Here is a 27167-nt window from a genome sequence, read left to right as displayed (position 1 = left end):
GAAGCGTCCTGTTAGAAGATGGAGAGTTCTAGTTGGGTTTAACAAATACACACACACACACACACATGTGTGTGTATTTGTTAAATGTATATATACAATATACACACATACTGCCAATAATAGGTATCGGCCGATTAAAGCTATCATTTTCGCTATCGCCGATTGTTTAAAAACAGCTGATGATCAGGGCCGATTATATCCTGTCAATCAAAAGGGTGTGGAAAAACATGTCAGACTGCAAATCATACTGTGTGTGAAGAAAATCTCTTGTTGAATTTAGAGCAAGTTAACGCGACAATGACGCTTTAACAGTTACAAAATAGCAACATTAATGCAAGCCTCATTTGACCCTATGCATCACCCGTAGTTCAAGCCCGGGTTGCCAGATCTGTGGTTTTTCCCTACAGCAAACATTATTTGTAGCGCCTCTCATCCGATAATCGCCAAGAGCTCTGTGCTCTGTTACTTCGGATAAGAAACAAAGTCTCGGTTTTCAAATTCTGTATGATTTATCACGAAATTCATGCAATGAATGGCGTTGAAGAAGCAAGGCATGATTTGCCATGAAGAAGTGTTTATGAAAACTACCTTATGTTGTGTACAAACATTTCCGCTTTTATTTGAGAGAAAATACTATATCTGGAAATAAATAGCAGTTTAATAACATAGCTCTGTTTTTAATTTTAACCTCTAATATTATAGTGTACCAAATGAGAGGGTTCCCTGTATAGTTTGCAGCATTATTTGGGAGAGATTTTTTTACCTTAAGAAAAATCAAACTATCGGCAAATATCATTCTGAATAATCGGCTATCGGTGTCGGCGGAGAAATTTAGTATCGGTGCATTTGTAATATATAATATATATATATTAAGACATTTCTCTTTAAAAATTCTCGTTTTAGACTTCTAATTCGTGACTGGTGTTTTTGTTTTGCTCTATTTTGGGTCTAGTGTTACTCTTTCACCGTAAATCGATGCGTACGGAAGCTAGTTATTTTAGTCAATAAAGTTTTAAATATGGATATTTTTCTTACATGAACGCATCGCTTCGCTTCAGAAGGCCTTTATTAACCCCCTAGGGACGAGTGGAGCACTTTTATCATGGATAGATGCACTTTTATCGACTTCAAAACTGAAACGGCCATTCACTGCCATTATAAAGCGTGGAAGAGCCAGGATATTTTTAATATAACTCCGATTGAATTAGTCTGAAAGAAGAAAGTCATATACACCTAGGATGGCTTGAGGGTGAGTAAATCATGGGCTAATTTTCTTTTTTGGATGAACTATCCCTTTAAGTGTAAATAGCAACAAAAAGTATTTTCTTTACACCAAGTGAAAACACTTTAGCTTTAGCATCCAGTGAGAAAGCTGATTTTGGAACAACGCTCTTACCCACGGACAGGAGATGCCAGGTGACCGCCGGTGTGGCGAAGCAGGCGAAGACGTCATCAGTGCTGGTGAAGTGTGTGAGGTGAGGGTAAGCCACGGCCTGACCCCGACACTGACCCCACATCAGCACCTGACCGCTCTGTGTTTTGGCCGCTGACGTGTGACTGGTGTGACACGCAGCGACCTCCACCATTCTGCAGGAGACACAGATGCTGCTGTTACGCCATTAAAAGCTTCTTCATACGTTTGATACATAAGATTGATTGGTAAACGGTAAAATAATTAGGAAATATCAGCGAAAAATCCAACACATACAGTAATTAATTCTTTATGTTATCGACACATTATTCAAAAACAGAATCTTGAGAACTGGAAAGAAACTACAGAACGAAAAAAGGTTTATTTACAGAGGAACTATTTTGGATTATTCGAAACATATTCTCTCACACATATTTATTTTGATCAAAAATACAGTAAAACAGTTGTGAAATATAATTACAATTTAAAATACCCGTTTTAAATTTGAATATACACTACCGTTCAAAAGTTTGGGGTCAGTGAGAATTTTATTTTTATTTTTTGGAGGAAAGAAATCAATACTTTTATTTATCAAGGAATAATTAATTTGATCGAAAGTGACAGTAAAGACATTTATAATGTTACAAAAGTCTTTTGAACTTCCTATTCATCAAAGAATCCTAAAAAAAAAAAACTGTACAACTGACAGACCAACAACTGTTTCAACATTGATAATAATAATAAATGTTTCTTGAGCATCAAATCCTCATATTATACTGATTTGTGAAGGATCATTTGACACTGAAGACACTGACACTGGTGATGCTGAAAATTCAGCTTTGATCACAGGAATAAATTACACTTTACTATATATTCACACAGAAAACAGCTGATTTACACTGGAATAATATTTAATACTATAACTGATTTTTGTTGTATTTTTAATCAAATAAGCGCAGCCATGGTTAGCAGAAGAGAATTCTTTTAAAAGTATTTAAAATCGTACCGACCCCAAACTTTTGAACGGTAGTGTATACCGGTAGTCAAATGTAATTTATTCCTGTGATGTAAAGCTGTATTTTCAGCATCATTACTCCAGTCTTCAGTGTCACATGATCCTTCACAAATCATTCTAATATGATGATCTGATGCTCAAGAAACATTTGTGATTATTATCAATGTTGTAAACCGTTGTGCTGCTTAATATTTTTGTGGAAACCGTGAAACAATTTCCAGTATGTTTATATGACACATATATTCCGTTTATTTTTAAGTTGAATATGTACATTAATCTATATGAAGTACTGCATTATGGTCCGTAGACAGTTGGTTTTAGGGCTAGATTGTTATACACAGTCGCATAGTGACAATATGATTCAAATAAATCATCTCTGATTATTTTAAAAGCGTTCATGTTGATATTTTCAAATGACAAGTACAGTAAAATTGTAGGCCATGTGCTGTGCCTTCTTGTCTCAAGAATCCAAAAGTGCAGAAATAACCTGATCTTTAGTGTTTTAAGCTGAGATCAAGTATAAATTGTTAACCAAACAAACAGACTTCTTTCTAATCCCAACGGTCTGAGAAGGGCTCTCTCAGTTTCCACGTGTGATAACAGTTCCTGTTGAAGTGCTTCCTTAACCGTTCCTCGCTTTACATACTTCACTGACCTACTTTTCTCACTCAATTTGATTGTGTCTTTGTGAAATGTTAAGGAAATATATGACGTGGGTATGAATAGCAATACGTCTAAACTGTCAGCCAGATGCATTCAACTGCACCAGGTGAGAAGATGACAGGTAAATAATTTCCAGCATATCAACGGTCTCTGTGAAATCAGTCAGGTGGGACGCCGCGATGTGGATCTCACCTCTCCTTGTCCATGTTGATGAGGGTGGGCACAGCCTGGTTGCTCTTGTTGCCCGTACCCAGCTGCCCGTAGGAGTTCGCACCCCAAGAGTAAACAAATCCCTCGTCTGTCAGAGCCAATGTGTGTGCGTATCCACATGCCACCTGTGGAGAGAAGACGGATCAGGGCTCGAAGCACCATACATGTGCGATGACAGCTGAATGTTTACAATAACACAGGGTAATTGAGATTAATGCGAGTAGAATTTGGCTATTCATGTGGTTGAACCGGGCGGTCACATACTGTTTCAAAGCAACTGATGACTGACATGATAAATAGTTTGAAAAAATTTATCATTTCATTTTTTTTTTTGTCTAATATGTTTTATAATTCTATTTCCTTTTGTTCGTCTGTGGATCATTTAAAGGTCGTGCACAGACAATAATCTGAGTGATTTCCTGATATCAAGACCTACTCAAATAAATTATGGATTACAAAATAACCGACAGAACAACAATAAAACAGAACATTACGAAATATGAAAGAATGTTTAAATCTGTCACTATTATAAAACAATAATAAAACCGATTTTTTTTTTACCATTGTTGTTAGTGTTAACTAAAACAGTTAATAGAAATAAAGCTGAAATAAAATAATATATTTTTTTAGAACTATATATAATTTTATTTAATTAACTTAATTTTTAGAACCTAAAAAACTTAATTGAAAATTAGCAATGTCGCCTTGGCATCTAACTGAAATCAAATCAGTTTAAGTTGTACTTACGAACTCAAATTAATCAAACTAAAACTCAGGGATGCACGATGATATCGGGACAACATCGGTATCGGCCGATAAAAGCTTAAAATGACCATCATCGGCATCGGCCGATATGAATATTTCTGCCGATGAGCCTTGCCGATAGGGTGGCGTGTTTCCTATGCGCACGTGACGACCGTGAACGAAGCATGAGCGCCAGCAACTTAAACTTCCAACTGGGGTGTGCGTCTCACGCGGTTTTTGATCGTGGACGATTAAAATGTCTCCACGATCTGCTTTTAAAGAAAAATCATAGTATCGTGCATTCTATCAGTTTAATTCTGGCGCCTTCATCTCAACATACTGTACAACGCGACGTACATTCACATCACATCACATGTAAACGCAGAGGTAGAGTTACACCCACGGGACACCGCAATTCAAAAAAGTTCATTATTTGCATGTGCGTCAAAGTCTTGCTAGTTAAACATATCATTCACGTGCTGATGCGCTGTTCTAACATGCACTTTTCTAAAACTAAAAGCCTGTCACAGCGCCTGCATACTGGACTAATCTTTCGAGTCTTATTGCGCTGATACTGTCAAATACACACACGGTTTACATAAACAAAGTTGGTTATGTCTAAAGTGAAAGCGAACAGAGAAAATCTGCTTGTCAAATGCGTGTATATTAGACGCGTCGCGTGCAGTTCTTAAAGAGACAGTAATAATATGCTGCCGCTTGTCCTTAAAGAGATACTGCACCCAGAAATAAAAATTCTGTCATTATTTACTCACTCTAGTGTTGTTCCAAACCTGTATTCATTTCTTTTTTTGTGCTTAAATATACTATGGAAGTCACTGGAGTACAGCAACTGTTTGGTTAGCCACATTCTTCCAAATAACTTTTATTTTCAACAGAAGAAAGAAACTTGAGAGAGTAAATGATGATAATTTAAATTTTTGGGAGAACTATCCCGTTAATGTTAATAAAACAACAAAACACAGAGGAAATCACTCACTGCTCTTGACTGAGAACTTTAATAGAAGCTTTAATAAGCTTTTTTTGCACTTAAAAAAAAATATATATATATATATATATCGGTATCGGTATAAAATATTGGCATATCGAATAACGGCCAAAATCCTATATCGTGCATCCCTACTAAAACTGAATTAAATATAAATTAAAGCTAAATAGACACATTTGAAAAAAATAGTAGTTAAACCGATAACAGAAAATCTAAAAATAAATTCAAAATTAATAAATACTAAAATACCAAATACTAAAACAACATTTTACTACATTATTACAGTAATTATTTTGAATCAAATAACAATGCAAAAAAAATTAGCATTTTAGTATATTATTAGTAGTTATTTTGAATCAATGCAAAAAATTAAATCTGCATAAAATTGAGATTTTGATGTGACATGAAATGTATGTTATTATATTATTATTAGCAAAGAATATACTTAGTTTTGCAATTTTTTGCCACGAAAGCCACCATATCCCACTGATTAGCACCCAGAAGTCTTGGTTAGTCACCTGTACGATGTTGATTCCCTGTAAGGCAGCGATCCGGCAGGGGGTTTGCTGGTTGCCATTGTTGCCCAAACCGAGCTGCCCATTGCAGTTATAACCCCAGCCATACGTCTGTGGACACAGAGCCTTGAGTTAAACCTAGTGCTGATTACAGCATGTGATGCACAGCAACAACAGAAAACCAACTACAATTATCACAAGAAAAACTCTCAACATTGAGTGTGAGAAAAGTCTCATTGAGAAGAACCACAACATTAACAGTAGTAAAGAGTTTTAAAAACTCACCGCCTCCATACTAGATGAATGTAGCAAATGTGCGTAAATCTAAAAAAGCCTCTAACTACTTACAGTTCTCACGGTTTCTCATGGTATTTGTTTTTAAGACATGATTAGGCACAAAAATGAACTTCCTGGCTGACAGCCAAGACAGTTACATTCAGTTTGCGACATAATAAAACTTACTGAACTAAATATCATGTCCAGACAGCAATCCAACATGTCCCGACTGCATGCTCACTGTACTTGGTGCAATTAGTTATAAAAAAAATGTAATAAAAAAATTATTCATGCCCCATGACAAATGCCTAAATTCCATAAGGAATTTTATTTTATTTATGTGGTTGCTAATCCACCAAATAGTAATACATGTTGTTACTTGTGAACAGTGTTAAGTTACTTTTAAAAGTAATGCGTTACAAAATTGAGTTTCTCCCTAAAAAAAGTCACTAATTGTGTTGGTTACTTTTTATGGAAAGTAATGCGTTACGTAAATTTTTCTCGCCTGGGTTGGGCTTGCTTGTTTGTTTCTACAAAAAAGCTCTATTTTTGGCAAATGTTCAGGCCCTTTCACACCAAAAGTGAAATGAATGAGCCTCAGGCTGAAGGAAATGCAAATTCACGCCTGTATAGTTCAACCCCACTTTAAGAAAGTTGGGACATGTTGTATAATGCAATAAAATCAACAATCTGTGTAAAGTGACAATGGTTTTCCAAAGTACTCCTGAGCCTATGTTTAACACATAGCATGATGGTTTCTCGTGTAATGTCGTCCGAGCACATTCAACGGAGGTCTCCTGCCTTGCCCAACAAGACTGAGATTTCTCTGGATTCCCTGAATCGTTTCACATTATTAAGTTCGGCAGATGGTGAAAGACCACAATTGTCTGCAATCTTGCATTGATAAATTAAGAAATCAGAATTGTTTGACAGTTCTCGCATGAGATTTGGCACAAAGTGGTGAGCCTTGTTTTTGGTGGATGCTCCTTTTCCACCCAAACATGATACCCTCGCCTATTACCAGTTTACCTGCTCACTGTGGACTGTTTCAAACGAGTTTACCTTGGATACGCTATAATCTTTTGCCTCTGTCCCAACTTTTATGGAGTGTGTAGCAGCCATCAAAATCAAAATATGTTTATATCTACAAAGTACAATTACACTGATCAGTGAAAACATTGGAATTTTTTTCTTGTGCTTTTGTCAGTTAAATAAAGGTTAAAGATAATTAACAGAATTCAGATTCTTGATTTTATTGCATTTTACAAAATGTCCCAACTTTTCTGAAAATGGGGTTGTAGATTGCACAGCTCAAACTATCACTAGTACCACTATCAACGCCTAAATGAATCTGCAGTGGTCAGGTGGTACAGCGGTCACATGGTACAAAGTAGGAGCTCTCAGAAAACTCCTTACAAGCTGTAATTACGAGCTCTACGAGGACGTAAACACTTTTTACAAGTTGAAATCACATAATTGCAGCAATTACGACCTGGCGTGAACGCACCTTATAGAAGAACAATGATAAATTTAATAAGAGAAGAATATTTACTTTTTCCCTATACAATTAGTTTTTTACACGTTACAGTTGTTAATGACAGTTAACTTCAACTGCATCTCAATTCAAGCTCAGTGCTTTACTGTAAAATTTCCACAAAAAAAACAAACATGTAATAGTATTAGTAACTGCACGTATTAATGCAAAACAAAAGTTATTTTATGATTAAAAATCCCCCCAGTGCTACTAAATCAGGTGATCGGTAAAACTTAGTGGCACCGGTGCCACTGCTCTCAAATAGTCTGGAGCCCTGGTTGGATTGGATCAAAGGTCAACAGCAGAGACATTGGTTAATAAAATGAGATTAAAGACTATTTGTGTTATTTGACATATGTAATTATTGCAGGATTGAGTGATATTCTGAGTTTGCGTTTGTTCATTATGAGGAACACTAAATGTGTTTTTGTGCGAGTGAGATGAGTAAATGCATGTTCACATTTAATCTAGAACTGCAATAATCATCATGTTCACACACAGCGCACACGACGCCTCTGCTCTTACTCACGATTTCTCTCAACACGGGGACAGGAGAGCTGTCAGTCAATACATGAGAAAACAAAGTAACTTGCATAACTTATTTGTAAAACTAACTCAGATATTTTGTTTACAGTAAAGTAATGCGTTACTTGTTACTTAAAGTAATCTGATTACGTTACTCGTGTCACATGTAATGCGTTACCCCCAATACTGATTGTGAATAAATATAATTGAAATATCATTTATTTGATTATTTTTTTCAATCGATTGTCATGTGTAGATATTGATTAAACTCTCGTCTATTGTTAATCTCACCTCTCCATTGTCCAGGACGGCCATGGAGCAGAGCTGTCCGCAGGCGATGTTGACCACCACCTTGTTCTGCAAGCAGCTGCTGACCCTGCGTGGGGTGGGCTGGTTGGCCGTGGATCCCGAGCCCACCTGCCCGGAGTTGTTGTAGCCCCAGGCGAACACCTGTGCACAAGAGAGGACATGAACATGGATCAGAAAATTGCAAATAATCATTTGTGGCATACAGGCATAATTATTTCATAAAATCACAAACTTGCACTAAGCCATATTGCATTCGATTTTAGTTCTTTTGACGGATACTTTATAAAAAACAATAGCACAAAACACAACGTTAGAGACCTTTTGTTATATTGGGAAGTTTAAAAACATTTTCGATTCATTATTAAACTGTGGCGGTTAATGTCAGATCTCTATCTATCTATCTATCTATCTATCTATCTATCTATCTATCTATCTATCTATCTATCTATCTATCTGTCTATCTATCTATCTATCTATCTATCTATCTATCTATATATCTGTCTGTCTATCTATCTATCTATCTATCTATCTATCTATCTATCTATCTATCTATCTATCTGTCTATCTGTCTATCTGTCTATCTATCTATCTATCTATCTATCTATATATCTGTCTGTCTATCTATCTATCTATCTATCTATCTATCTATCTATCTATCTATCTATCTATATATCTGTCTGTCTATCTATCTATCTATCTATCTATCTATCTATCTATCTATCTATCTATCTATCTATCTATCTATCTATCTGTCTATCTATCTATCTATCTATCTATCTATCTATCTATATATCTGTCTGTCTATCTATCTATCTATCTATCTATCTATCTATCTATCTATCTATCTATCTATCTATCTATCTATCTGTCTATCTGTCTATCTATCTATCTATCTATCTATCTATCTATCTATCTATCTATCTTTGCAAAAAAAATCAGATACATGAACAGTGTATGTTATTGTTGTCTCCGTACAGTTTTATGCCATCATCTCTGTGTAAGACGACTGCCTCTCCTTCAGAAACGCCTTAAGCGTTCCCAAATGCGGCTTCATGCAGGGACGCTCAGATGCACACCTGCTTTATGATCACATGCTTCAATGTGTTTTGATTAGTGCTGGGCAACGATTAAAAAATTTAATCGCGATTAATCGCATGATTTTCTTGCGATTAATCGCGATTAATCGCATTGTTACGTGCAAAATTGAATAATGAATTCTAAAGTAGTGTATTGCGCACTTTTGATTTAAATGTACTGCTACAAAAGTGCAATAACATGTGGTTTGCAAAAACTTTAAACAAATAATGTGCTTTTATACCAGCAGTATTTCCTTTACACAGTATCAATAAAATATTTCTTGTAAATCTCAACTTAAACATTAACGTAATCAAATCAAATATTTAAACAAAGCTATTTGCCACTGCCAGGCCATTACCTTTTATCTAGCTTGTTAAAACGAGTCCAGTTTTCTTTTTTTTTCTTTTTTTCTGAACAGGTATATTGTATCAGGGAGCAGCAGAAACAGTCTATGTAGTCAAAGGGTCATGATCACTACTACAGATATAAGTCGACCAACGTTACTTCTCTGATAGCAGCTTAGGTTTGGTCATGGTATGCCATGGTTTCCCACGTAAGATTACATTAAACAGAGGTAAAGCCCAATTTATACTTCTGCGTCGAACTCACGCCGTAGCTGTGTAGCGCGCGTACCCTGACGTGCATCTCTCCAAAAATGTAACGTCAATTCTACGCGTACCGCAAGCGCTGCGATTTGCTAGAACCGCTCCCAGGGTTTCACACTCTCCCTCTGCATGTGTAATTGCGCGTCAACGCGGACAACGACACAGATATATAAATGAAAACCAACGCATAGTCTATAGCGTAGAGGCTCCGGCTTAGGTCCGACGCAGAAGTATAAATCAGCATAGAGTGAGGTGAAGTGGTCGAGCACAGGTGCAGCGACAAGCGGGTGCGTTCCTGTGAAACTGTTGCGGTCATGCTCGCCTCACGCACGCGCCCGCGCGTTGCCGAAGTTGAATTGTCTAACTTTTTGTACTCGACGCGCAGCACAAATCATTGGAAGAGAGACTGATCCTCGGCTCGCTGTTTGTGAGTTTCCAGAATCTAAATAGTTATCAGGACATCAACAGGAGGGAATTCACATGGCAGAGCATCCCCGCTAAACGAAACGCAGGCCTATCAGGTAAAGTTATGTATAATTTTAATTTAAGTTAAAAAGGCTACAGCTGCGTAGCGCACAGAAGCCGTTGCCATGGTTACTATCCATAGAGCGCCTGTCATTCACTCGCGGAGCGCTGTCTCCCTTTCTGTTCACCTGAGGCTGAGAGAACCTGCCAAATCCTCTCCACTGCTTGTTTGGGTGGGTTATTTGCTGGCTGACCAACATCCCACCCCTCCTGTGATCATGGTTTGACTGTAGGCCTATGTGTATTCAGAGCCAGTGAGCAACGGACTTTCAAAATAATAATAAAAAAAAAACTGCGTTAACGCGCGATAAAAAAATTGTCGGCATTAATTAATAAATGCGTTAACGCGATAATAACGCGTTAACTTGCCCAGCACTAGTTTTGATGTATGTTCAGTACCATGGAAACATCCTTAATGTCTTTTTTTTCCAGCTAGTAATTTTCAAGAACAGTGTCCAAGATGAATTTTTCCATACCTGTATGTATCTCCAAGGGAAAATGTTTCTTTGGAAATGCACGAACATTGATAATTATGTTAAATGAGTGCAGACAGGTTTACTCACCAATTTACTGTAATTTTCAAATCTGTATGAAATATTCAATCCAAGAGTTGCCTATTTCTAAAGTTAGATACTGAAGCAAAATATATTTTTTACATTATATTAAAAATCTGAAGTGAAAAAAAGTTCACACTGCACTGACAGACGCCAACCAACACGGACAATCACCAGATTACAGTATGTCACTTCTCAGACTTTCCACGACTCAACAAGCACCGATTTAACATGTTCAATATGCAAAAACAAGTTCCAACAGATGCCAACGACAGGGGTAACACTGATCCGACATAACGCCTTCTGTAGGTGCAGTGCGAATTGGCCTTGACAGAACTGAGGCTTTGCATTGTTGATGTCTGTTCACTTCAGTCATTCACAAACAGTGACACATCCAAGTACTGGTGGTCAGTAAAAAACTATTTACATTACAATATTTTTTGGATTCTCAAATTAATGTTAAGCTAATTTTAGTATGCTATAATTGTGTTAACACATTTTCCTGAATTTGATATCTCTGTTCATTGACAGCCTTAGTGCAAACAGAAAATAAAAAAGTTAATTTTCCAAACAACATGTCATGGTTATTTCTGTTCAGAGACTATTACGTTGAAGATTTTCTGTCCCTGTTATATCGGATTCCTGTTTATTTCCTGTTTCCTGAGTTTCTAGTAGCTCTCATTTGTTTCTATAGTTGCACATCGTAAGATGTGCGATGTCAAGTATGGGTATTGTATTGATCCATACGGACGAGCACCACTTTAACCATCATAGAGAGAAAGTTCTCTTACGAGAGGTTCTCTCGTATTGCGTAAGCTAGCTTACGCTGCGGGAAAGATTCATCTTTGCTGAGATATTGAAGCCAAAAATTATTTCATAATTTGTATCCATACACAACGCAGTTCCTCTGCGTCAGACCTAGAGCAGGCTAGCTAGCAGCTCATTGGTTCGCTCAGAGAGAACTGCTTAAGCCTATGGGAGAGCGGGGCTGAACCCGCTTCCAATGAGAGGCGCCCGCGCGCTCATTGCGTCATGGCCCGCCAGAATGGGCGTGGCCATGGTGTATATAACAGTCTCTCCCAGGCTTATATGTTGATTCATTTCATCTTCAGCAAGCTGCACGCTTCTGCTGTCCTGAGAAAGCCGTCGCCGTCGAGAAGGCATCACTCTAGCGAGCTCCCGGACCCTGAAGAAGCCGGCCGTCTTCGCCACCTTCAGCCGCCCAGCAAGCTAGCGCCATCCGACGACTGTATCCTTCTCTATTATATCTAAAAGAGCCGAGCGTCTTTTTAAAGATGTCTCGTTTTTCCTGCGGCTCTTGCCGCGCTCGTCTCGAGGACGGAGACCGCCATGTCATCTGCGCTCTCTGCCTGGGACTCGAGCACGCAGAACTCGCCCTCGCGGATGGAGGATGCGACTTCTGCGAGAGCCTGCCGTTGTCGTCCCTGCGGGCACGACTTCTGGCAGCAAAATCCGCTCCCGCCCCGCCTTCCTCTTCGCCGCGTAAGAAAAAACGCCGCTCCCAGAGGCCGCCGGAGCCCCCAGCGGAACAATGCGGGCCACCGCCGCCGCCTCCCGCTCTCCCTCCCCGCCCCTGCCGGACATACAGTTGCCGCCGAGTGGCCGCTCTGTCGCTTCCGATGACGCCGCGGAGGAGAAGGACTCCTGTTCACTGCTCGCATCAGACAGTGAAGAATGGTCATCTCTCGGATCCACGAGAGAATCGGCGGGGATCCGCGCCGGGATAGAGGAGGAACTAATGCGCCTCCTCTCACAGGCCGTCGAACGCCTCGGTCTCGAGTGGTCTCCTCCACCCGAGCAGGCCCCGAACCGGATGGACGGCAGCTTTTTTCATCGGCGCTCGACCCCCGCGTGCAACCGGGCCGCTCCATTCCTGCGTGAACTTCACGCAGAGCTGACGAAGTCCTGGAATGCCCCGCTCTCGGCTAGAAACCGCTCTGATATATCCGCCTCGCTGCGCTCGGTGGACGGAGCCGCCGAGAAAGGCTACTCAGCCATGCCGCCCGTCGAGGACTTGGTCGCCGCACACCTCTGCCCGCCCTCTGCTAGATGGCGCTCTTCCCCCACGCTTCCTTCGAAAGCTTGCAGAGCGACCTCGAGCTTTCATGCTCGCGCCTACGCCGCCGCCGGTCAGGCCGGCGCAGCGCTACATTCGATGTCTGTCCTCCAAGTATTACAGAGCGATATTCTCCGTGAGTGGGCCGAAGGCGATAGAAACCCCTCCCCCGCTGTCACGGATCTGAGAAGTGCTACGGACCTCGCCCTTCGCGCCACTAAAGCCGCCGCACAAGCTCTGGGGAGATGCATGGCCAGCCTTTGTGTTGCCGAGAGACACTTATGGCTCACGCTCGCCGACATGGGAGATTCTGAGCGCGCCGCGTTTCTTAACGCGCCCCTCTCCCCGACGGGCCTTTTTGGATCTGCTGTCACGGGAATCGTCGATCGCTTTTCTGAGGTCCAGAAAGCTACTCAGGCGATGAATTTGTTTCTGCCCCGCCGCGCTAGCTCTTCCGCGGGCCGCTCTCGCGAGCCTCCTGCCAGAGCTCCACCACAGCGCCCCCCTCCGCAGACTCAAACAGCCCAGCGCAGACAGGGCGGCCGCCCTCGCTCTCGCTCTGACAGCCGCCGCAGACCGCCGCCCCCACGAGACCCGCGACCTAAGATCACGCTGAAGCCTGATCATCAGAAGTCTGCCTAGCAAAGTCAAGAAAACGACGGTGCTCTCCCGCTGCGGCCGGACCGCCGTCAAAGCTTCGCCCTCTGCCAGTCCCCGTTATTTCGCCGACTGCTGTAGTGTTGACCGCCACAAACAAGCCGGTGTCCCAGCCCGCTTGCGAGCGACAAAAAGCCGTTTTTACGGCTACCCAGAGAAATCTCAAAAAGAGAAAATTTTGCTAGTTGTGTAGAAAATGTGCCCACAATCATGTGCTCACCCATACACACAAGCATAACATACCCCGTGTCTCTATCAGAGCCCCATCACATGAAACGGGCACAGCCCGCTCTAATATCAGAGAACATAAACACGCCCACGAGCTCCATTCCAGGCATTTCCCCGTGGGTACTAAGCATTATAAAGAACGGCTATCTGCTACAGTTTCGCCGCCGCCCGCCTCGTGCGCGCGCGCGGCTCGAATCTACTGTCAGCCCGCTGGCCGCCGGCACGCTCCGCTCAGAAATTGCGACGCTGTTGCAAAAGGGCGCCATAGAGAGAGTCCCACCATCTATGACCGAGTCGGGGTTTTACGGCCGTTATTTTCTGGTTCCCAAGAAAGACGGCGGCCTCAGAGCGATTTTAGATCTCAGGTCTTTGAACAAAGTGCTCATGAAGAGACCGTTCAAGATGCTCACTATCAGGAAACTCCTCGCGCAGGTGCGCCAGGGGGACTGGTTCATCTCTCTAGACCTGAAAGACGCCTATTTCCAGATCCAGATAAATCCCCGTCACAGGCCATTCTTACGTTTCGCCTTCGAGGGTCATGTTTATCAATACGCCGTTCTCCCGTTCGGCTTATCTCTGGGGCCCCGCACATTTACGAAGTGCATGGATACGGCGCTCGCCCCCCTGCGGAGTCAGGGGCTGCGCATATTGAATTATCTGGACGACTGGCTGATTTTGGCCCAATCACAGACGGAGCTTCTGTCGCACCGCGCAGTTCTCCTCGACCATCTGAAAACGCTGGGCCTCTCTGTCAACTGGACAAAGAGCTCCCTTCAACCCAGTCAATCGATTTCCTTTCTAGGAATAGATTTGAACTCGGTCACGATGACGGCTCGCCTGTCTACACAGCGCGCGCGCAGTGTACAGCGACTGGCCGCCTCGTTTCAGATGGGCACCCGCTCACCACCGCGCGTGGAACACGGGCCGCCAGCTGATCAGAGTTACGCAGACATGTCTCACGGCGCTGCAGCCATGGACAGTAGCAGAATGGTTTCGACAGGGCTTCGAACGCGCTTTCGCGCTTCCTCCCGCTCATTCGGGGACACCACGTCCTGATCCGTTCGGACAACATGGCTGTGGTCTCCTATCTCAACCGTCAGGGCGGTGTCAGGTCCAGGAATCTCTTCCTACTGACACACCGCATTTTAGTTTGGTCTCAGAGCCGCCTGCTCTCGCTCAGAGCGACGCATGTGCCGGGCCATCTGAACGACGGTCCAGACATACTGTCCAGGAACCTCATCTCCTCAGGAGAATGGTCCCTGAACACACAAACGGTCCAAATACTGTGGCGGCTATTCGGCAGAGCAGAGGTGGACCTCTTCGCGTCAGAAGAGAACGCTCACTGCCCAATATTTTTCTCAAGGAGCGAGGACGCGCTAGCCCAGGAATGGCCTCGCCGCCCGCTCTATGCATTCCCTCCGATCGCTCTACTACCACAGGTAATTCAGAGGATCAGGGACACACGCCACTCGGTGCTCCTCATAGCCCCGCGTTGGGAGAGTCAGAATTGGGTTCCGGAGCTCACTCAGCTGTCGCAGACAGCCCCGTGGCCCATCCCAGTCAGAGCAGATCTCCTCTCTCAGGCTCGCAGCACGATCTGGCACCCCCATCCACGGCGCTGGGCGCTACATGCATGGGTGATCAACGACTATTCGTTGATTTGCCAGAAGGAGTAAGAAACACTATCATACAGGCTAGAGCACCTTCCACGAGAAGGCTCTATGCGTCTAAATGGTCTGTGTTCTCAAAATGGTGCACCGACAAACATCTGGACCCACGGTCATGGGAGGTGCCGTCTTTGCTTGTTTTCCTTCAAGAGATGCTGGACAAGGGCAGGTCCCCCTCCACTCTCAAGGTTTACGTGGCAGCCGTCGCGGCGTTCTCTGAACCCCGATGCGCTCAGTCCCTGGGAAAAGACGAGTTAGTCATCCGCTTCCTCAGGGGAGCTAAGAGGATGAACCCTCCGCGCCCCCCTTCGGTTCCTATCTGGGATCTTTCTATAGTTCTCGAAGCTATGAAAGCACCCCCGTTCGAACCGCTCGAGTCTGTGGACCTAAAATACCTCTCGCTCAAAACCGTTTTTCTGACGGCTCTGTCCTCAGTAAAACGCGTGGGGGATCTTCACGCGCTCTCATCCAGCGCCGCGTGTCTCGAGTTTGGTCCGAATGATTCTGTTGTCATTCTCAAACCTAGACATGGCTATGTCCCGAAGGCGATTGGTACCCCGTTCAGGGCTCAGATTATTTCCCTATCGGCTCTGCCTTCATCCGATAGTGAGCGCGACGCCAATCTCCTCTGCCCGGTGCGGGCTCTGAGATTGTACACTACGCGTGCTGCCGCGTTCAGACGCGCTGAGCAGCTTTTCGTGTCGTTTGGGGGGCGCACCAAAGGTCTGGCCGCCTCTAAACAGACACTGTCTAGATGGATAGTAGACGCTATCGCCTCTGCTTACGCATCTAAATGCCTGCCCTGTCCTCTGGGCATCAGGGCGCACTCCACTAGAGGCATGGCCTCATCGTGGGCATGGTCCTGTGGAATTTCCATTCATGACATTTGTGTGGCCGCGGGATGGGCCTCCCCGTCCATTTTTGTCAGATTTTACAACTTGGAAGTTCCCGCCTTGCAGGCAAAATTACTAGCTGTCTAAACGACCAGCTCCCTAAGAAGCTGCATTACTGGGAGTCCCTCACACAACCGGTTCGCCCCTTGTGCTCTCCTTAAATGCTTATACACTTCATGTGCCCGCTCTGCCGGCCTCATACATGCTTATGTATACACTTCATGTGCCCGCTCTGCCGGCCTCATAATACATTCACTCCACGTTAAAAATCCCCCGGTATCACCCTGGGATTCATGAGTGGACTCATAGCACGCACGGCGTTGACCAGGTGTTCCCGCAGCGTAAGCTAGCTTACGCAATACGAGAGAACCTCTCGTAAGAGAACGAATCGGTTACCTAACGTAACCTCGGTTCTCTCCAGAAGAGGGAACGAGTATTGCGTTCCCGGCCGTGCTTGCGCTACTAGCGTTTCGCTTCACGCTGAAATAAATCAACATATAAGCCTGGGAGAGACTGTTATATACACCATGGCCACGCCCATTCTGGCGGGCCATGACGCAATGAGCGCGCGGGCGCCTCTCATTGGAAGCGGGTTCAGCCCCGCTCTCCCATAGGCTTAAGCAGTTCTCTCTGAGCGAACCAATGAGCTGCTAGCTAGCCTGCTCTAGGTCTGCCACAGAGGAACTGCGTTGTGTATGGATTCAAATTATGAAATAATTTTTGGCTTCAATATCTCAGCAAAGATGAATCTTTCTCGCAGCGTAAGCTAGCTTACGCAATACTCGTTCCCTCTTCTAGAGAGAACCGAGGTTACGTTAGGTAACCGATTCGTTTGCATGTGTTTTAGGTCCTGTCAGTTTAAACATTCAAGCGATTTTAAACCATTCGAGCGCACGAAGTCGCGAAAGAAAAGTCAGTTTGGACCTCGCACGCACACCTAATTCTGTTCTCTTCCATGTCTATTTGTGCTTGAACAGACACATTCATGCAAATACCCGATGAGTATCCTCATAAACACAGTCATAAACTTTCTTGAGAAAGAAAAAGGATGCCTATCATTATATTGGATCCGTGCATTCGGCCTTAAAGTGACAGCAGCCTAAGATTTTGCAGCTTTAACAAAGAGTAATTGTATTTAATGTATACGCTGAAGACTATGCGGTTTAATTTTACATACGATTATTCAATTTCTGTACCTGAATACTGAAGACTTACATGAAAAACATAAAGCACTGCTTATTTCATTTGTATCTTTGTTCTATTGTATTTAACCATGATTGTAATTTGTATTTGTTTATTATTTTCTATGCAGATTCACTCCCCAATCATTCTAGAATGATTAATTCTTTCCAAATAGAGCTATTCAAGCCATCTGGTGAAATTGTTTTCATTTCACAACATATATCGCAGAAAATCTAAATATAGAAATGTCCGGTTTTTTACAATATCGTGCAGCCCTAATATGCTAGGTATTATAAAAATGCCCGTTTTTTCCCCCTCTTGTGTAAAGTGTTTTGATTTTGATCAACATGTGTTTGTTTTTAAAAGTCCCACTCTAATCTGTCTTAAGATCCATTTCCTCATTTTTGCTTGATAAGATCTCTTTTTTACCTCTCCCTCGGTGGTGAGGGCTATGGTGTGGTGGGAGCCGCAGGCCACCTCCGTCACTCTCTTGCTGATGAGGTTGGTGGAAACCAGGGCAGGAGTCAGGCCGTGGTTGGTGGTGCCGTTGCCCAGCTGACTGTAGCCATTGTGACCCCAGGCATAAACGTCTCCATCTACAGACACAGAGGACAAGATACAGATCTGAGGATGAATCACTAGCTCAAGTCCTTATAAATTATAAGTAGATACACTTACACAATCTACCACACAAGGCCAAATAAAAGCAAAAATTGTCAAAAATACGACTGAACTTGAACATCTGACATTATTTAATTAAAGACTCTGGCCATCTGAAAACATCTGTTGTTTCAACCTTTACCTCAGTGAAAAATTTGATGTTGATCAGATATAAAAACGCTGTTCTCCAAAACTCCACGTTGCGACATGTAGAATATATCTCACATGAAGTCACCACCAAATACAGCAAAATTAGACAGCATAAAGATGTTGTGTTTTATTAAAAATATCTCTCGAGCGTTTCACCACAAAAATATTTGGCACGAAATGACGTTGGACGTCATGTGACCAACTTTACTTCCATATTGTTGTGTATTTCTGAGTTAAACAGCAGAAAGGCAGTCTTCAAGGTCTTAGCATTGTTATTAGAATTATATTAAACAGATGAACACTGACCTCAGAGACATCACACTTTCCAAAGCCAAATCTGATACAGTTAAGTCAGCCAAATCACGTTTGATTGTTGAACACATCTCCCATGAAATGCTGTAATATAATCTCAAGACTGAAAACCATAAACACTAGATAGAAGATTAAACCTCAGATAGTGAATTAACCAGATACTAAATCTCGACAGACATTTGACACCACAACAACAAAAACTGAAATGCCATCGAACACCTTCCTTCATGTTAAAAATATTGAATAATACTAATAATTATTATTATTTAAAAATGAATAATAATTCAACTATGATGAATCCCTCTTGATGCTCACCAGCTCACCATGTTTTTCTGTTTTGCTTATGATCATTTCCCAAAATCAGATCCACACCCACTTCCCCAAGGTCTGTGTATATACATTTACAAACTAGTGTAAATAAATACAATTATGGACAAGACTCCAGCGTATACATGATGATAACTTATGACCCTTTTTTAACAGGCTGCACAGTTAAGATAAAATAATTATTGTTGATTTTTTCCCTTGATACTGTATTCTTATTATTTTGTGATCCAGAATTTGCATTTCCTGAGGCTTATTCATTCTACTTTTGGTGTGAAAGGTTTATTAAAAGAAACTTTTCCCCCAACACTGATTATTATTATTAGAATATTGGGCTGCTTTTATGTTGTAATTAATAGGCTATGAATATGAATTATGTTTCATGCTTTGGAAGCGCCAGAAGGTCATGAAGCCACCTCAGCATAATCAAGTGAAAGTTTAAAGAAACGTTTTTTTTTTTTACCATGGTAGGATTTGTAATTTCACCATCCTGCAACCAAAATGATTTGGTACAACAAAATACCAAATCAGTGCCATTGTTCCATGTTAAGAGGAGTTGTCAAACCTGCAGTGGCGATGACCACGTGTGGCCCTGTGCCGTAGCTCAAAGAGACAATTTTCTTCCCACACAAGATGTCGATCCGCCTGGGCTCAATGGAGCTCTGCGTGTCCCCGAGGCCCAGACAGCCACTGCAGTTTGTCCCGAGTGCAAACACCTGCGGGCCGACACACAAACACAAGAGTTTGGGGATTAATGGTTCTCACATGAGTTTTATATAAAGTTTACTTATATTTCATTATGGACCATGTGCCAGATATCCTAAACAGGGCAAATTAGCGAGAGAGTGCAATCCCATATAAACACAGATGGACTACTTCAGAACTACTTCCTCTGAGTGGATGAAATCCTTCTTCTACCATGCGCTCTCTGCGATACACAACTATGCATGTCCTCCTACAGCAACTATCACAGCATGTCAAGGACAAACAGGGTTAAGGCATGCTTTTTTTTGGCCATTAAAGGGACAATGTGTACTTTTTTAGGTGGAGTCAAACTGGTGGAGAGGAGGGGATGAGTATTTGAGTATTTGAATATTTTACCATGTTTTCCCAGCTGTATTTTAGTAATATTGGACAATGATGAGAAATACATGGTTTCTTATCTAGCATTTTAACAGTTCGTTTGAAAAGTGATTGCAGAGGTTTCAAAGATGTAACATTAGCTTGTGACCAAATGGGTAAACAGTAAGTGATATGTGAGAAGATCATAGAGTGCATGTACATTTTTGCTGCCTGTGTGGACATTTGATGGCGGATGTGTCTAAAGTTACTAAGTGTTTTACATGTGATTTAAATGACAACTTAGAATCAATTAAAACTCACAGATATTTGTATTCTGACAGAATCTGCAGCCTTTCCCCTGAAACAAAAATATCTGGCTCAACACTGAAGTTTTTGTGGGACTTGATGAAGAACATTGCTACTGTTTTTGATGTATTCAGCTGCAGGCAGAATACTGACTTATCCTCATAAACAAAGAATGTATTATCTTTATATCCATGGGACGGGTAGGTCCATGGAGGCTTCCATGTAGTTCCGCCATCTTGAAATACTATAATAGCAGAGAGGGACAAAAAGTACTAAGCCAAAGCGTTTTCGTTCAGAGCCAGCGTGACGTAACTGAAAGCAGCAGAAGCGGAGGAGCATCATACTGTAATATTCGTTTGTTCGTTGTGTCCAAGTTGCAGTTTGTTTGAAATAACAAACCTGTTCACCCGAAGGAACACTCGACGAAGTGCCACTAGAAGACGGGACTCATAAATTTGGGGGCATCTCGCCCGGGGGCGGGGTTACGTCCTGCTTCACATCTCTCATGCGGGTTCTCGTTGACCAGGGTCAGCGCGCACAATAGCGCACACAGGCAGGCACAGAACTAGCTAGCGAACCTAGGTCTAAACCTAACCCTAACCCTAACCTAACCCTAATCCTAACCCTACCCGCCCCCCGGGCGAGATGCCCCAAAATTTATGAATCTCATTAGAAGACATCCTGTCATAGCTTTTTGGTACATAATGGCTACCGTAGATGCAACGCGCATTTGAAAAAGCGAGGCGCTGGAGAGCACAATTCGTTTGAATGCAAAATACAATTTCACTGCTAGATGGGAGAAATTCCAACACATTGTCCCTTTAATGGTGACATATTATGCCCCCTTTTGCAAGATGTAATATAAATATATGGTATCCCCAGGATGTGTCAGTGAAATTTCAGCTCAAAATACTCCCAGATCATTTATTATTAGGGGTGTAACGATACACGTATTCGTATTGAACCGTTTGGTACGAGGCTTTCGGTACGCATTTTTGAACCGAATGGTTCGTTGGACCCTTTTTCCTGCCGACCAAAATTTCGTTATTTCAAATGTAGGCGCGTCACGCGTGGCAAGCGCGCTCATAATGTAAGAGACGCTGGCGTGACCACAACATTGCCCAGCATCAAATGGCAAATGTAATATAAGCGGAACGAAACCACTCGTTATTGTGTGGTTGACGGACCGTTTATCAGTGTGGACCAATGCAGCGCGAGCGAGCGCGAGCACTGTTACTACACAGCGAAATCCAGTAAAGAAAACATTTGAATTCGCCACTGAAGTAATAACATCGCTGCGAGATCTAGTGAGAAACATTCACATTTCTCCGTTATTAACAGATCAAACAGCGCTGACGTGGAAACCAGGAAGAGACATTGTGCCATGATTGAACTATCCAGTGTCCACAGATCAGCAACATTCACCATGAGTTTACTGTAGTAACACTACTAACTGTAACCATGGGAGTTTGGCAGGAATAGTCGGCTATAATGCTTTCAAGTAACATCACGTCGGTTTTATTTTGACATTATGAATACAATTGCTGCCCTCAAATGTTAATCTGAACTAAAATAAACCTTTGTTTATAACTACTACAATATAACATTTCATTTCATTTCATTTTGTCCAAGGAGCTGTTTTGTTTTATAAGCTCCTAAGAAAAGTCAAGTATAGCTCCATCATTGCTCAAAGTAAAAAAATATCATACTTTATGATGTTAGTTTTAATAAAAATATAATTAAAAAAATTAAATCAAGGAAATTTCTCTGGCATTTCTTTCTTTTTGCTCTACCGAATCGTACCGAACCAAACCGTGACACGTGTGTCGTATCGAACCGAACCGTGAATTTTGTGAACCATTACACCCCTAATAGCTTGTCAAATTTGCCCCTTTTTGGGTGTGAGCAAAAACGCACCGTTTTTGTGCGCGTCCCTTTAAATGCAAATGAGCTGCTGCTCCCCGCCCCTGTTCAGAAGACGGTCGATCCTTTACACGAGCTTCGGATACTCCAGCGATAACAAAACACACGCATAATCTCACTCATCCAACAGTTTGCATGCTTTCCTCCAACTTTTCCCATTGCGTTAGAACTGGTTACGCTGTTGTTGCTTGCGAAACCAAATGGCGGCGCCGTGGGTGGAAACGTGCAGAATAAGGGGCAATAATATTATTATTATTAATATAAGTTATAAGAAGATTTTTGACATGCTTGCAGAGAAAGGCTTACAAAAACAAAGTTACTGGGTTGTCACTTTTCACGTTTTCTGGGTTGGTCGATGCATAGGGGACGCAATTACAGCACTTAAACATGAAAAAAAAGCTGATTTTCATGATATGTCCCCTTTAAATAATCTTGCAAATACCAGTAAACTGACTTAGTAAAATCTTTGTAAATCACACTGCATGATTTAAAGTGGTTGATAGAAATCAAAATTTCGACTCGTTTTTGATTGTGTCTCAGTATGACGTCATAGTGTGATGAAAGACCGCCTCTGCAGAAGATCTACTTCTACAGCATTGCCTCTTTAGTCCCGCACATCGATTCACACAAGTCATGGTAGTAAACAGTGATGCGAACACAGCATTACTCCAGCAACAAAACCATAGAGACGCTTCTGAGGATTACCAGACGTTTTAAAGTGCCTTTGCATCCTTGTTATCCTAACATTAAGAAAGCGTGGGTGAACTTTATTTTTAATAAATACATTTGTTTTTAAACAAGACACGGTTTGACGCAGGCTTTTCAGAGACAGAAAATAAAAGATGATGCAGAGATGACTAATATTGGATTCGACAGTAATGTCGCAACATAAGTTTAAGTAACGGCGTTTATTACCATGTGTCACTATTGCTTTGTTACAGATCGTTTGATATGTACTCACTTTACTGTAAATGATGAAAGGTCAATATAAGAATGTCAGTGCAACAAACGATGGTATTCATTCATAATTCGGTTATTCTGAGGTTTTCAAAATTTCACAGAATTCACACGTGTATTGGCGCGGTCGAATATCCTTTTTAATATGCAAAACTGTTACCCAATCATAGCAGTGGGCGTTTACTTCCGAGTCTTGAATGCGGCACGTCTATCAAAAAGTGTGAAAGAGAGGGTCAAAAACAGGATAGAAAATAGCCTATTATTTCTAAATTAGGATGTTTTTGATGTAAAAATCCTTGCTAAGATAAAGTGGACCTCAAAAAACATGCAAGTTTTGCAGGAAAATGCAGTTCATGACCCCTTTAAATACTCTCCTCCCATAAATTGTGTCTGGAAGGGAAACTCCAAAATGCATATGCAATAAGGTCAGCCATAAAAATAACCGTCCACACCTTTTTTTTTGCGCTAGTTTGTCACTCAGTGTCTTCCAAACATTCGTTTTTTAACACCAAAAGAGGGTTTGCGTATAGTTACGGCTCTGATTGCTCTGTTTACACAGCATTCTTAAAGTGTGTAGTCACCTTAGCACTTGACCCCTGCTAATGTGTTGAAAGAAACTTTCTCAAGACTTGATGACAAAACCTTTGTTGTAAAGGTTAATGGTACCTTAAGTGTTCTCCATGTTTTGTTTTGTTTTCTATTCGAATATCTATCAAAAGCTAAAAGGAAAACAGAGCTAAAAAAGGAAGTGTCCAGGCTCAGGACGTGTACCAAAGCTCCTCTCAGGAAGCAAGGCTTGTGTTAGTATTACAGGCCTAAATATAGCCTCGTTCTATCTGCTTATCAGCAGCCCAAGATCACTCTGGCTTTGTCTCTTTCCCATCGGTTTATCTGTGCAGGGCTCGACAAAACTTTGTTTGCTGTGGACTAGATTTCGACTCACCCTGACACACTTTAATGCATCACTTCAAAATTCTGTTGTGAGTTATTTTCATGTTACGGCCAATAAAATTCAATATATACTGTCTAAAACTGTAAATAAAACACTAGAAAAAAGAATACATATGTAAATGAATGTAATCCGGACGTACTCCATTCGCCATGTTGTCATTATCATGTGACCTACCAGCATTAAGCCGTGTCCTAACTACACTTTACAATCTCACTAGAAGATGCAGGTTACCCGGGTACTTTTCGCCCACTCTTTCACGAGTACAGTAAATTCAGACATATTCTTTTGTCACGTACTGTCCTTCGCCTACATAGGGAAGTATGCGATTTCGTACGTTTCCAATCGTGATAGTATTCAGGAAAACAGCACTCTTGGTACTTGTGCAAAATTAATGTACTTGTGCAAAATTAACGTAAACACAGCCAGTTATGTCTTAAGGGATTAAACGGACAGGACACACCGCATTACTTCTTTTATTTCAAAAGAGATGCGTGCGTGAATGCAGCTTAATAGATCTCCCGCAGTCTATGATGTCATAGTAAAAAACAACAGTAAAGATGAAGAAAAATCACTCACAGTTCTTGAATGGAAAACGTTCAGATAATCTATAGGCTACTGAAAGCATTTTTTGTTTGTTGTTTGTTATATTTTTCTATGCTCCTCTTTATTACTTGTTATATTAGTTTAAAATTCTTAACATACAACGGTTTTAATAAAAACAAATTAATTTGTAATTATTTTTTAAAAAGTACTTAATTACTTATGTAAACTAATGAATTAATAAGGGGGGGAAAGGTAGATAAAGAATCGTTCTGGAATCGGATCGTGACTCCCAGAATCGGATCGGATCGTGAGGTGACCAAAGATTCCCACCCCTATTATGCACTATCGAGCGCCACTTAGTACACTAAATGTAATAAAATCAGATTTTAGTGATTTGGTGATTCCCTAGTTATTTTTGTAATCAGTCCGGTCGCGCAAGTAAAATTTTCTTTCAATTGCACCTTGTCCCGGACAAGCGTTAATGTCGACCCCTGCCAATAAACAGCATGGCTATATATAAATCTTTAAGATTGATATTTTCATTAATATTACACACTAAAATTAGCAATATAATGGTTATACATTTACTCTAAATTAAAAAAATGATGTAAACCATTCACAGTACTTCTCGTCGGTCTTACTGAAGCGTCCTGATGTGTGTGTGAGTGTGACGGAGCACGAGCTCCACCCAACCTAATGAACAGCGAGGATCTGTCCTCATTAATGCTTGATCTGTCCATTAAAGGCTTTCAGCATCACTGCACCTCATCATTGACGGTAACGTAGATGGCCTCGTTGGCAGCGCTGCCGAACACACAGGCTTGACGGACGAGGCGCAGCTCCTCAGGGGGCAGGAGGGCGAACACCGGCCACTTTCCCACGTCCAGCATACTACTCTGTGGTGAAGCACATACACATACATGTAAATATAAATAAACACTTTTTTTTAAGCACATAGAGTCATGGTATTCTTTAAGACAGGGCTTTCAGACAGGGGTCCGGGGACCCACAGGGGGCCACAAGGGAGTCCATGGAAAAGAAGGGTAACATTTATATATATATATATTTTAAAAAGTTTAGGGAACCACATCAATGATGAGGTGCGGTACATATACAAATAATAATAAATAAAAAATTATAATAAATAATCTAACTAACTAAAAATTTTTTTATTAAAATGTAAAAAATGTAATAAACAAATACACAATTTAATAAAAGAAACTAAAATGTATTAGATTAAAATAAATAAAACATTATTAAAATAAACAAGTAAATATTTAAATAAATAAATAAAACTTGATTACTTTAAATACAATTTGATTTAAACAAAAAATAAATAACTATAAATAAATAAAATGTCATTTAAATGAATACAAATAAGAAATGCAGAGCAAAAAATGTAAAAAAAAAACCAAATAAATAAAAAAGATTAAACTTAGTGACTAAAATAAATAAATAATAAATTACTAAAATTTAAATAATAATTAATTATTAGAATAAATCAATTTAATTCAATAAATAATAAATGAATACATTTGATTAAAATGTATTATTTATAATAAATAATATATGAATAAAACATATCTAACTTACATCTAACATTGCAGTACAAGAGTGAATAATTTTCTTTACACATAATATACATTTTTCACAATATTAATTGGGTAATGAAAATGTATGTCTTTTAAATTTAAGGATGGGGGCCCCTTGGACGCAAATTATCATATTTTGGGGGTCCATGATGGCCATCTAAAAGAATGAAAAGCCCTGCTTTAAAATCCAGTGGAGAGTAGCATGTCATTTTCATTGTAAGAAAGACATACAACCAATAGGTGTTTACTACTGTGTTTATCAATATGTAGAAAGGTAGAACCATGGTGTGCCTGAAAATAAGTAGCATGGCCCCACAAAAGCACTTCATTGTAAGGGGAAACCCGTGAATATGAACTAAGGTTAAATCTTTGCATTTGAAATTAAATAATAAAGCAACATAGTTAAATATGTAACATTTTACTTAAGTAGGCTAACTTAGCTCTGAGACGTGTTATTTTACCTGACATAGATTAAAAAAAGACAATGCTGAACAAATAACATGTTACCAAACAACAACTTCTACACTAGCTGTTATCAAACACCTAGTCAGGATTAGAAAGTAAGTTATATGAATGTTTATGTAAATAAACGCGCGTGTTGATACTCGGCTGTTAGCTAACAAGCTAACATATTTATAACACCTCCTCTGTTTACAGATATAAAAAACAATCCATAATCCGGTTTAAGCCTCAAGCTTAGATGTCAAATGGAC

At 41.0% G+C, this 27167-nt stretch overlaps 1 protein-coding gene across 3 annotated transcripts in view; it reads right to left on the bottom strand.

Moving 5' to 3' along the window:
- rcbtb2 (regulator of chromosome condensation (RCC1) and BTB (POZ) domain containing protein 2) overlaps window positions 1-27167 on the bottom strand; it is a 33945-nt gene that overhangs the window by 6505 nt on the left and 273 nt on the right. For 2 of the 3 annotated variants that reach the window (XM_056265957.1, XM_056265958.1), the window contains exons 2-8: window positions 25627-25758; window positions 19685-19835; window positions 18103-18269; window positions 8191-8349; window positions 5568-5675; window positions 3282-3424; window positions 1397-1587 (exon numbers count right to left, since the gene is read on the bottom strand). In XM_056265957.1, the coding sequence (XP_056121932.1) occupies window positions 1397-1587; window positions 3282-3424; window positions 5568-5675; window positions 8191-8349; window positions 18103-18269; window positions 19685-19835; window positions 25627-25752 (1045 nt within the window). In that variant the 5' untranslated portion in view covers window positions 25753-25758. Of the gene's footprint in view, window positions 1-1396; window positions 1622-3281; window positions 3425-5567; window positions 5676-8190; window positions 8350-18102; window positions 18270-19684; window positions 19836-25626; window positions 25759-27167 lie in introns of those variants that run through there. The other variant, XM_056265959.1, reaches the window with a different exon arrangement.

The sequence above is a fragment of the Rhinichthys klamathensis genome, unplaced genomic scaffold, assembly GCF_029890125.1.
Source record: "Rhinichthys klamathensis goyatoka isolate OS25496 unplaced genomic scaffold, OSU_Roscu_1.1 h1tg000243l_1, whole genome shotgun sequence".
NCBI classification, from domain to species: Eukaryota; Metazoa; Chordata; class Actinopteri; order Cypriniformes; family Leuciscidae; genus Rhinichthys; species Rhinichthys klamathensis.
This window is presented reverse-complemented; position numbering and strand designations above follow the sequence as displayed.